Source organism: Meleagris gallopavo, chromosome 6, assembly GCF_905368555.1.
Source record: "Meleagris gallopavo chromosome 6, MGAL_WU_HG_1.1, whole genome shotgun sequence".
Classification (NCBI taxonomy): Eukaryota; Metazoa; Chordata; class Aves; order Galliformes; family Phasianidae; genus Meleagris; species Meleagris gallopavo.
The window spans coordinates 44,001,826-44,014,159 of record NC_139409.1 but is presented as its reverse complement, the minus strand read 5'-3'; the positions used below and the strand labels follow the sequence as shown (position 1 = coordinate 44,014,159).

The 12,334-nt window shown below is 41.9% G+C and overlaps 1 protein-coding gene across 5 annotated transcripts in view; it reads left to right on the top strand.

The window, feature by feature from the left end:
* The window catches only part of UBP1 (upstream binding protein 1), a 46,449-nt gene that overhangs the window by 16,294 nt on the left and 17,821 nt on the right, over positions 1–12,334 (top strand). For all 5 annotated transcript variants that reach the window (XM_019616620.3, XM_085226545.1, XM_085226547.1 and 2 more), the window contains 2 exons: positions 7,609–7,760; positions 11,938–12,014. In XM_019616620.3, coding sequence (XP_019472165.3) covers positions 7,609–7,760; positions 11,938–12,014 — 229 coding nt within the window. The remainder of the gene's footprint in view (positions 1–7,608; positions 7,761–11,937; positions 12,015–12,334) is intronic.

Genomic DNA, 12,334 nt, shown 5'->3' with positions numbered 1-12,334 from the left:
CCCCGAGAGCTGGCACGTGGCAGGAGATGCTCTCTGGAGCTCCCCGGCTGCGGCCCTGCCTGCCGTTCCCGTCCTGAAAACGGCGTTTTCCTGCCCCTCGGCTGTGCTTTGCCACTATTCCAGAAAACTGTTCTCGGTTCTGGTTCTGCGGTTGTAGTTTGCGGCGAACCGTAGCTGCATTCTCTTTCAGAAGCGTTCTTTCTTGAGCGACCAAACGCTGTGGCTGTTAATTGAGTAGTAACATGGCTGTACTTTAGTCACTCTGTTTATTGTTTCATATTTACGTGTGGATGGGTCTCTGGTGACCTCCATTTTTTCCTTCCACTGCCGTGGAGCTCTTCCTGTTGGAGCTCGGCAGTTTCTTCTCCTCTTGATCGTTTTCCAGGTTTTACAGTAGAAGTATTTAAGCAGCCTCTGGCTGTGCTTTCCAAAGTTGAAATGAAACGGTACCCGTTAGAAATAAAGTGTGTTTGATCTCAGCCATGGGCAGAGCTGTTCGGTCTCTATGTAACTCATTAGTGCCAAAAGGGAAGCTATTTTGAGACCTTTGGTTTTGGGAATCTTTCAGTCTAAGGCCTCGTTCACGTAAGTCAGTGTTTTGAATCCTGCAGAGGTGCAAAATGCTGGCACTGTTAGTTTTGGTGGCCAGACCTGTGTGAGAGGTGTGCTCTCTCCCATGGTTATCTGAAACTTGCCCTTTCCCCCCCCTCCCCACTGTTTGGGTTGAATTTCTCAGGTGAGGTGCTGTAACTGAGATATCTTTGTTTGAAGTTAGGGATTGGGGTTTCAGCTGAGCAGGAAGGAGGGCTGTTGTCCTGGCATCTGGGTTGTGTGCTCAGCAGGCGCCGGGTGCACCGTGCATTTGATTTTATTGCTATTGTTAAAATCAAAGCTGTCTTTGAGAACTTGCCAATTCATAGAAGCAGGTGATTCACCTCTTTCAGTGAGGAAACTCATGAGTGTGTATTCAGCTCTTCTGGATGGTTATTCTTGCTCTGTTCCATTTCTGTCTGTGCCAAGCAGTCACCAATCCCACAGAACAGTGCAGGTCATTGGGGCTGTATGGCAGCTGCCTGGGTGGCTTCTCACCATTCAGTTTCTGGTTTATCTTTCTCTCATGCAAACAGTAATTGATAACAGTTGATAACACTCGTGTCTGTAAAGAAATGTGCTTCATTCTTTACCACGATGCAGTTTTTTCTAGGGTATTTTAGGATAAAAATCCCAAGGTTTGAATGAGAGGGTTTTTTAAAGATTTCATTTTCTGTGTTTAGAGTTCATTTCTTCTCCTAATAACGCACGCTGCTTGGTTCCTTGAAACTTTAGTTTTGATCCTCAGTAGTGTTGTTATGTCATCCTTTTTTTTTTTTTTTAGGGATAGTTTTAACAGTCGAAGAAAACTCACAAAAAGTAATGTTGGATAAGTGGAGTTGTATGTTAATTTTAAATGTAATATCGTCCTCTTTGCAATTCTGATGAGTCACTTAAAAGTGTTTTGGGAACACGTACTGCTATTTTAACTTAATTCTTTGAACACAAACGGATCACCTAACTTCAATTAGTATTTGCAGGACTCAGGGATTTTGGCATTTTATGCATTTCTTACACGTTTTTCAAGTTATACTTGTGGGAAATGATGGCCTGTTCAGTTGATGGTGATGTCAGATGGGAAAGCTAAGGGAAGTGGTGTAACAGAGAGTGAAAATGTTCCGGTCTTGGCTCTGTGTGCCAGCAGAAGCTGTGTGCTGGTCACTTCCTTGCAAATGCTAATAAAAAAATAAATGTTTTTTGGAAAAGAGTATTGGGAGAACTTCTCCAGCTCTGTGGCTTTGTATTTCTTAAGGAATGCTTGCGTGTGGTCTCTGCTTTACCTTCTGGATTGCTTGTAATGTAGTCAGTACTTCCTTGGGTTGAGGTGTGTGCCCTGCTGTGGAGTATTTGGCATTATTTGTGTGGGTGTTGTTAGTAAAAAGGCTGCTTGTCAGCACTAATTGCAGGTTTTCTGTAAGAGAAACTGGCTGGACACAGCTTCTCTGAGGATTTATCTTCAAATAGTGCTCAGTATTTCTTTCCAGTCTTGAATCTCAGCTTTTTCTGTTTTTGTTTTTTTCCCTCTAATTCAGGCCATGAGCGTATAGCCAGGAATTTCGATACTTAAAGTACCTTTAGCAGTAGTGGACCTGGGTATTGCTGTTAAGTTAAAGTGGCAGTGATGGTGTTGCACAGCAGCACTCACCCTCCTGGTGATTTCCTATCACTTACCTGGCATAATATCTGTGACCAAAGACATTATCTTCATAGTGTAGCAATAATGGATAATTTTGGGGACCACTAATCTTTGGTGTGAACTATTAGAAAATGGAGACTCTATGACTGAAAAGAGAACCTTGAGGATCAACTTGCCATTTCTCCAGTAAAATTCTGTATTTAATCTAAGTGGTTTGATGTATTAATTAATTGATTTAAGTTAAATGAGCACAAATACAAGAAGTACCTTAGTACCCATGGTGCAATTTTATGTGTAATTTGGAGGCACGGTGTATGGATTTCTTTAAGTGCTTGCAACCCCACTGGTATTTCTGATGAAGAAGCTAAGGCCTGTCCTTAGGGAACTTGATTATTTTAGGTGTAGCTATTTTGGTATGTTTTTTCTGGATTAAAAACTAAAGTTTATTAAACTAAATTGAATATGATCATCCTCACACAAATGACCACACAAATAAATAAATAAATACTCAGCCAGCCCTCCATTTTTGGGGCATGAAGTTGGTTTGACTCTCCTGCCTCCTCAGCAAGCTCAGGGTGTCTGTGGGGAGCTGAGCAGCCGTGGCTGGAGGCAGTTGGAAGGCCGCTGCAGGCACTTTGGTTTTCTTGCTGAGCTGCCTTGAATGCTGAGGGAATGCTGTGCACCAACTGGCCTCCAGGGCTGAGCATGAATTACCCACTGAGGTAATCTGTGTAGAGTCAGGGAGCTGCTATCCTACAGCTCATCGTATCGCTTGCAGGTGAAAAAGAGGGTGTTAGCTCACAGTTTCTGGGTCTCTGATATCCTTTTATTGACGTCTGCTTAACGAGGCTGGGTCATGGCAGTTACCATCCTAACCTTTATGGTCACTATACAAACAGAAAGAAAGAGAGTTCTGTGGTTCAGGCCCTGCTGCCCTTGTGGCTCCCGTTACTTTCTAACAGACAGGGTGACTGCTTACCCCATACAGCACCCAGTGCTTTGAGATTCTGCCATTGGTTAAAACTCCTTTTTTAAGAGAAGGGCTGACTTAACGTGCTCCAAAAAGTGTTTCTGTTTTTAAATAAATGCAGTGTTTTCTGCATCACAAATAAGGCTCACGTTGTAGTAGTCTCTTCTGCTTTTATGTCTTTCACTGCAGAAAAAATACTTTTCACTGACCCCGGGACTCTGTAAAATAGAATGTTATGTACTGATCAGCTTTGGAGCCTGATTCTGTTTGCAGACACAAGTACATAAGTATCTGTCAGGAAATAGGTATTTGGGGAGAAAGAAAATCCACAGACCTAAGCCTTTATTACCACAGAAAACGTTTCTGTTCACAAGTGGTTTGGTGGCTGTGTTGAAAGATAAATCTCCCCTCTTCTCCATCACTGACACTGATTTTTCTTTTTCATTCCTTTCCCCCCCAAAACTGGATACGCAATAAAAGCTCAAGAAAAAGACCTTTCAGCTCCCATGCTTGTATTCAGCGCTCACCCCTCGTGATGAACAGAGGCAAGGACTGAGAACAGGTCTCTGAGAGATGTGTTATCAGCAGTCTTTACACCAGGTGGTGCAGATTGGAGCAGCTGCCTGGCCTCCCTGTGTTGGAGAAGAATCAGGGATTTGTGGCTGTAAACAAACGTTGGTCGTACACCATCTCCTTGCAGTACAGAGCTTTTGGTGGTAGCATGGTGGTGTCTGGGTCCCCATAAGCTGAGGCCTTGAAGCAGTTGAGTTTCCATTATGAAGGTTTGCAGGATTCCCAGCACAGCAGTACGTTTGCACCTGTTTTCTCATTCATCTTGTGCCATGTCAGAGAAAGTTGTTTCCCAGCAGCTACTGCTGGTGATCTCTTCTTACACTGAATTTCCTTTTCTGGACGCAGGGAAAGAATTAGGAAGCATCAGCCTGTTTCTTTATATGTTCCTATTGCTTGTTCAGACACCTTAACAGTGCAGAGCTTAACTCCTATTCAAATAGTGCTCAAGAACCATTTTTCTCAAGGTATTTGCCCTTGTAAATCGTGGTTTAAAGTTTCAAAAGAGCTATGTGTTCTTGGATGCTTTAGAACTCTCACACCCAAAAGCATACAGTCCAGAGACAGATAAGGCAGGTGATTGATGGAGTGTCACTTGCAATTTTGATGACATGCTAGTTCCTATTTTTGTAAGGACAGGAGGTGGTTCTTTTGTTTTATGACCATAAAATCAATAGGCAGGATTTTATGTTTGGAAAGAAGGTGATTTCTGCAGCCAACAAAGGCATTTCACAAGCATGGGAAAAAAGTCAAGTCGTGTTTTTCTTGGCCTTCCTGTACTTTATCTATATGGGCTACTTAAAGTGGGGTAGCTTATCACGTGTGATCCATCTGACTGGGTGCTGTGCTTCAAGCTGTGATGTGCACCTTGCTGCTTCTTGGGTGCCTTACGACTCTTGTGTGGTGCAGCTTCACACATGTGCTTCTCTGGAGTGGACAGTCCCAGCTGGGTGTTGCAGAGGTATTTACAGCATGCTTTTGGTGCGTGATGAAGGTTAATTCTGTTTTTCTAGGAATGATTTCTCCTTCCTCTAGAAGGAAAGAGTGCTTTCACTTGAAAGCTTTAAATAACAAATTGTGAGGTCCCAGGACAAGACTTCTCTTACTGGAGCAAATAGCTTCATAAATTGATCTCAGAGTTCCTTCTATCAGGAGAGTAAGCCTTGATAGCCAAGATTTGTCTGCTTTTTCAAATGATGTTAGGTAAGAGTGGCAGAATAGTGCTGCTCTGTTGCTGTGTTAGACAACCTGAGCTGGTAGAAGTGCCCACTGTTAATCTGCTTTGGGCTGACGCTGATAAAATTGCACCAGGTGAGTGAGTAGAAGGATGATGAAAGGTTATGAAAGTAGAAGGCTGATGCTGGTTATGATGATTTCCTGTGTGAACACGGAGGTTTGGTGACTGTGTTATTTCTTTTAGTAAGCATGAGAAGGGGAACGTGCGTAACTCGTTATGCCTGCCCTCGGGTTGTGTTTGGCAGGACGGGGTATCTCTATAGTAACGTTTTCCACCACCCTCAGCTGTGTAGCTGTGTGTTAGGCTGTGCTATGTGCTGATAGAGATCCCTAAGTAGCCCTGCAAAATATTTTGGAGGGGGAAGGGAAAGTGCTGTCCATGTGGCAGGAATTCCTTATGCCAGCTGGGCTCAGAAAACCTGCATTGCTGAACGATGGGCTCTTGAGCATTGAATGGGATGGGCTGTGCTCAGCTGCTGTGCCACAGTGCCAGGACTGCCTCATTGGAGTGGGACAGAACTGATTTCTCAGTTCCTTTTTTAAGAGCAGTTAATAGTTGGGTTGCAATCAGGACGCGTTTCTTTGTCACTGACGCTTTGAAACCTAGATTTGAAGCAGTTTATTGGTACCTTATTGACCGTCCTGCTTTTATCTCTATCTTTGAATGTGAGAACGCTGACATTCCATTCCTGTAGTGAACAAAGCTGAATGTTAATGAAATGGTGTTTCATTGCATTTCGGAGGTAGTTTTGAATTGCACTGGCTTCTCTTTTCCTTTGCAATGTGCTGGAGCCCAGAGGACTTTCCTTTCTCAGTCATATGTATGCTTCCGTGTGGGGAGAATCTCTGCAGGTTCTTTTATTTACTTTGTGCCATTTTCTGGAGCTTTTTTTTTTTTTTTTTTTTAGAATGGTGGCTTTTAAGGATGTGCTTTGTGTGCTCTTTACAGCTAAATTGTGTGGTTGGAGTAGGATGTCATTTTTCCTCTGCAGCAGCAGTTAGTCATCACCACTCTGCAAGTATTAGATAAAGCTGGCTAAATTTGTCTTCTGTTTGTGTTTGGTGGCTTCCAGTGCCTTGTCTGTTAGTTTAACTAGCTCCTTAACCACTGCACATATTCTTAAGGTAGGCCAGATGCATCTTCATTTTCTACCTGTGGTTTACAGGTAGAGACTCGAAAGATGCTTTACGTATGTACACGAGAGACTTGCTTTTCAATTTTGTGTTGCGTGAAAGTAAGCACTGCAGGTACTGAGAGCCGTGGGTTATTCATTTGGTGAGATGCTTTGCATGCCTTTTTTTATTGCACTTCTGCTCTTACGTGTGTGTATTTTAAACACTTTAATTGTTGCTATGTTCTTTCCGTTTTAGAGTTCCTCTTCATAAAAGCAGTGACAACTGTTCAGCATTCCAGAGCGTGTCACAAACACAGGTTCCCAGTGCTGAAGTCCCATCTTGGGACAATTCTTCTCCCTGGCTGGTGGCAGGGCTCCCTCCTGTGTCAGGCTGCCTCTGGTCAGCCGTGGAGCACTTCCCTTTTTCTTCCCACTCATTCTCACATAGCAGCCCGCTGACCTAAGGTGTTTTCTCTCCTGCCTCTGGATGTGTGACTCCTTTTGACTACAGAAAGGAACTCTTATCTTCGTTAAGGAGCACAGCCTCCTCTGAGTTCCAGGTTTGGGGGCTGGCATCACTCCAGCAGGCTTTTTGAACAGCTTCCTGACTTGATGCCTTCTTTCATAACGTCTCCTGTGGTTCCTTCCGAATGGAAAGGAACCAGGGAACCTGCATGGATGTCTTTTGGAGTTGTTACTTCTGGGAGAGACCATTAAACCTCCATGAGGTTTCCCTTCCAGTGGAAGGGAAGTGTAACAGCACTGAGCAATGATGAAACACAATTTTACTTCAAAAACTCAAGTAGTAGTGCATTTTGGATAAGGCCTTTGGATTTCTTTTGCAAAATGTATTATGTTTGTAATAAATGGAAGGGGAAGAAACATAAGAGATACATTTGGATTAAAAACCGAACAGCGGAGGTGATGTGAGAAATCTTCAGTTTAGGAATTAATCTTTTTAAAAAGGCTTTGTGGATCTGCAGGTTGAAATTTAATCACGATCAGAAATTCAGTGGTAGAAGAACACTATCCTGGAGTAGAACTCACTTATCTTTTTGAAGCCTGATGGCCTATTACTGTATACAAAGACACCAAATTAATATACTGCTAATATATAGAAAGTATATTAATATACTTTCTATAGAAAGTAGAAGGTGTATCATTGGTTGTGGTGAAGTTCCTTAGTGCTGCCTGAGGACAGCATGGATTGCTCTTTATACTTCAGAAACTGGGAACGCAAGGTTTTGCCAGTCTTTTTATGAAATAAATTATGGCATATGCTATCTATACCTTGTGAGTCTGCTGCTTAATCATTGCTGTTCCATTCGGCGTGGTAAAACCAAATAACAAGTCTGAAAAATATTCTGTGTCAGAATTTATGTTAAATAAAATGACGTAAAATGGGGAGAAGGATTTTCAGGTTTTTTTAATTTATTTCACGCAAGTGAGGGCCAACAGTCTCACAGTTATTGTGCTTTTTTTCTTTTCAGTGATGTTTTGGCACTGCCTATTTTCAAACAGGAAGATTCCAGCCTTCCACCAGAAAATGAGGCCCAACATCCACCCTTCCAGTATGTTATGTGTGCTGCGACATCTCCAGCAGTAAAATTATACGATGAAACTCTTACATACTTGAATCAAGGTTGGTATGCATATATTGCAGGCATAACTACCATGAATGCAGCTTATGGTGTAAATTTCAAAACAAGATTTCTTCATATTTTGAACAAGTGAGTCTGGATAACTTGTTAGCCATCTCGTGTTGTCCGTGTGGTATGTGGACAGCTATATGTCTTATGTTTGAAACAAACACAAGTGCAACTACCCTTGTAGTTACCAGTTGTACGTGTCTCGCTTTTGTCTTGTCTGCATTTATCAGAAATTAAGTAGATATCTCCTCTGAGTTTTGCTGTTTTTTTTTTTTCTTTTTTTTCTTTCTTTTATAGCCTGTTTCTGACTTGCCTGACAGTATAGCTTGCTTTCTACAGACAGCAGTGACTGCTGAGTAAAATAGTATGTGACAAAACCTCCCTCATCTCTGGAAATGCCATTGCTGCCCTAAGTTTAGTCAGCTGGTGTTTTGAACTGCAATCAAAATCATTTTACAATTTTTGGACTTCATTGATAACCTTTGTACACTCTCCCTCTCCTTACTTCAGCTCTAATACTATAGAATCACTTCTTTTGTGGGTTTGCTTTTTCTTTGTGTACTAGCACCTAAAAATCTCTCACTAGACAGCACTGTAATTAGAAGGAATGGTTCTTCAGCACAGTATGTATGAAAAATAACAACTAAAAAAAAAACTACACGGTTTCTTTTCCATGCCCTACTGTGTTTTGGTGCATTTATTCTTTTTAGCTCGGATGCTTCTCTGAGCAGGGTGCTTAGTCTGCAGGTAAGAGGACATACATTAAAATATGGCTTGCTGAATTTTCATTGGTACCCAAAAAAGTTTCACTGCACACTGGGCGCCTTAAATCTGTGAGAGCAGATTGTATCTAATTTCATAATGACATGGTGATGAGGAATCATTTTGAGCTTTCCATGTGAATAAAGTTGCCAAGTGCTTCATCTTGCAGCAGCAAGTCTGTCTAAATATACCTTAAACATTACTTGACTTGTCTACTGATGTGAGAGTATTGGAAGTTCTCGAGGCAATTAGTCATTTCTTACAGACACGATTGTATAGCTCAGCAATTTGCTTAGTCAGGCTTACTCTTTTTTTTAATCACTTTTTGTACCCTGCGTGCTCTCTTTAGCAGTAAGCAGTACAGTTGCATCAGTGTGCTGGACAAGCAGCATGCTTGGCAATGTTTAGAAAAATCTGGTCTCTGTAGAAATACACTTTTTCTTCAGGGATAGGATCCAGCCTCCCTGCCCACACAGTGCTTGAAGGTCAGCTCAACATGCTGGGGAAGCAGCACAAGATAGCAAGCTGAAATAAAAGAATTGCTATCTGACTTCTGAGGAGAGCTTGCCATTTAAGTGCCACTGTCTGAAATAACTGTAATTGTTTCATCTGACCTTGAAAATCTCTGCTAATTTAAGATTTCTTGCAGAGTTGTTTTGTGGTTTTGCAGTGTTCTAGGTAACTTGCTGACATTGAAAAATAAATAAATTTATCTTCCAGCTGTTAGTACAAGCCCTACGTATTAATATATTAATTGTGGATAGTTTTGAGAGATGACATTTTACACAGAAGTCAGTTTAAGGCAGAGATCTAATCTTTGTAGTCCCGTGTTATAGTTTACAATACTTTTGAAGTTGTACTGATGCAGATGTCTGCATAATAAGTTGGAATAAGCTCTCCTAGAAAAGGAGTAATTTTAATCCTGGTTACTTCTGTTACCTGGTTGCTAGTTTAGCCCTGTTACCACTCTCCTGCTTAATCATTTTGAAGGGGATTGCAAGTAGGAAGCGCCATAGAGACCTGATGCCCTCTTCAGTTTCATAGTTACCTTACTGTACTGGATCGAGACTACCAGAAGCCAAGGGGATGTTTACCATATCTGTTAAGGTATGATGATGTTTCCTAAGGGAACATATAAGTATGCCCTGACTTCACTCTGTCAGTAAGTATTTTAATGAGAATAGCTAATGCAATATTTTAAGCGATGAAGTTTTCATTAGAGCTGATGCTAGAAGTTCAGATCTTGGAGTGATGATGGTTGTTAGGGGTTTGCAAGGTTTTTAGTTGTAAGATCTGTTAAATGAGTCCGTGGAGAATGACTATCACAGTTGTAGGATGGTGTTCTAAGCTGGCTGCTGTTCAGCTGGATGTACATCCTCAAATAGCAGAAATGGTATGGAAGAAAATCCCTGTTAGAGGGGAGGTTTGTAGGTTTGTTTATACGGTGCAGCTAGGCTTGCAGTTCTGTGAATGTGAAGGACTGCTTAGGAGAGGTGAAGCTTGTCAGCAAAGAAATGCTTGCAGAGCACCATTGTGGGAAAATCTCTAAATCCTTTCTGGGAAATTGGTGTGGTGGGCTGCCTTTTTGAAGTGTGTGCACTGTTACATGCAGCATGGGGAGTAGATAATGTGAATTAGAGGTGTGTGTGCAGCTGTAAGGCTGTGATCTTCGTGTGGCTGGGGCACAGTGCAGCCTCTGCGTGTTGGCAGATACACCAGCAGGTCCTGCTGCCATCCCGAGGCACTTTATCAGGCTGGGAAAATGAACTGACACAAATCTGAAGTCTAACAAGAAGTGCCAGATCCTGCACCTACAGAAGGACAGCCACATACACCAGTACATGCTGGGGACCACCCACTCAGACAGCAGTTTGGCAGGAAAGGAGATGGGAGTCCAGGTGAACACCAGATTGAACAAGAGCCAGCAGCATGTCCTTGCAGCATTAGGCAAAGTGTTGTCAGCAGGTCAAGAGAGATGATCCTTCCCCTCTACTCAGAACTGGTGAGGTCAGATTTGAAGTTCTGTGTCCAGTTCTGGGCTCATCAGTGCTCGAGACACATGGACATATGGAATAGTGTCCAGTGAAAGGCCATGAAAATGATGGAGCATCACACCAATGAGGAAGGGCTAAGGGAGCTGGGAGTTATCTCATGTGCAAATACCTGAAGGGAGGGTACAAAAAGGAAGGAGCCAGGCTCTTCTCAATGGTAGCCAGTGCTAAGACAAGATGCAATGGGCACAAATTGAAACACAGGAGGCTCCCTCTGAACACCAGGAAACCCTTCTGCACTGAGTGGGTGACAGAGCACCGGCAGAGGTTGCCCATGGAGGTTGTGGAGTCTCCAGCTGTGGAGTTAACTCAAAAGCTGGGAATTGGTCTGCATGTCTCTGCTTGAGCAGGGGGTTGGATGAAGACCTTCAGATATTTCTTCCTACTACATTTTTAGTGTTAAACGTTGGGCAGTAAGACTACGTGGCACCTTACATTGCCTTGCTTCCCTGGCTGTTCTTGAGGAAAATGTATAGCACTCAGTGGAGATGTGACTGGAATAATCATATTGTTAAAGCAGCTATGTATCCAAAACTTCAGATTGGAATGTATCTATCCCCTTGTCTCAAAATTTTTTTCCCCTCAATTTTAAAACAGTAATGGACAGAGAAAAAGTTACAAAATTTTATTAGTAGTGCTGAATTAAATCTCAGAATCACAGAATGGCTTGAGTTGGAAGAGAGCTAGTTCCATCCCTCCTGCTGTGGGCTGGGTAGCCACCCACTAGATCAGGAGTAGAAATGATCTGTTGTTTGCTCAGCTGCAGTATGTACATTTAATTTTTATGTATATTTTTTGTGTCATCAGTGGTCAAAAGTTGATGGAGTAAAGAAAGCTTGTACATGTGTGATGCATACCCCGATGGGCTGATTGTGTTACAGCAAAGTAAAACCCCTTCATAGTAACGCTCTTTAAAAGGCTTATGTTTGGAAATCATATAAAACCTCTGCAGGTCATACAAAGGCAAAAATTAAATGGACAAAATTAAACATGGGAGAGTGGTATGTATTTTGCATGAAGCATTTAAATGCTTTTTTTTTTCTTCTGGGAATGAATCATTCATCAGCAAAACACCAAAAAAAACCCACAAAACCAAAAAAACCAAACCATCAGAAGAAAAGAGCATTTACTCTAAATGTGAAATATAATATTCAAGCTTTGAGAGTATCTGTAGTTTTACCTGAATTAAAAAGATTCACTTCATTGTTGCACTAATTCCTGTACTGCAGAGTAAACCTTGTTATAGAAATCTCTGAAACAAGTTTGAGGTACTGATATTCTTGTATAAGTATCAAAGGCTGATAGAGGTGCATTAAGCACGAAATGGCTTTGTGGTCTGACTGTTCTTTCTTTACAGGTCAGTCCTATGAAATACGGATGCTGGATAATCGGAAAGCTGGAGACATACCAGAGATCAATGGCAAACTGGTGAAGGTGAGCATCAGTTCTCTAATAGTGTTGCTGTCAAGCCTCTGCTGTTGGTTTGCATGTGAAAAAGAGTAGCTTTCAACCTTTTGTTGGCCAGTAAGTCATGGAGGGAGATGGACTAGCTCATCTCACCACTGAAGAGAGTAGACGTAGTGGAACCTAATGCTTCATTTTGTTGTTATGCTGGTTTTGAATTTACTACAAATTAAAGGAATATACAAGTATACATTTCCCCATTTATGAATGAGTTGATTTCATGTAACTTCAGATAAGTAAAGGTGACCTTATCACTTTATTTAGCCTTTGTGAGGTTTGCAGTCTGATCT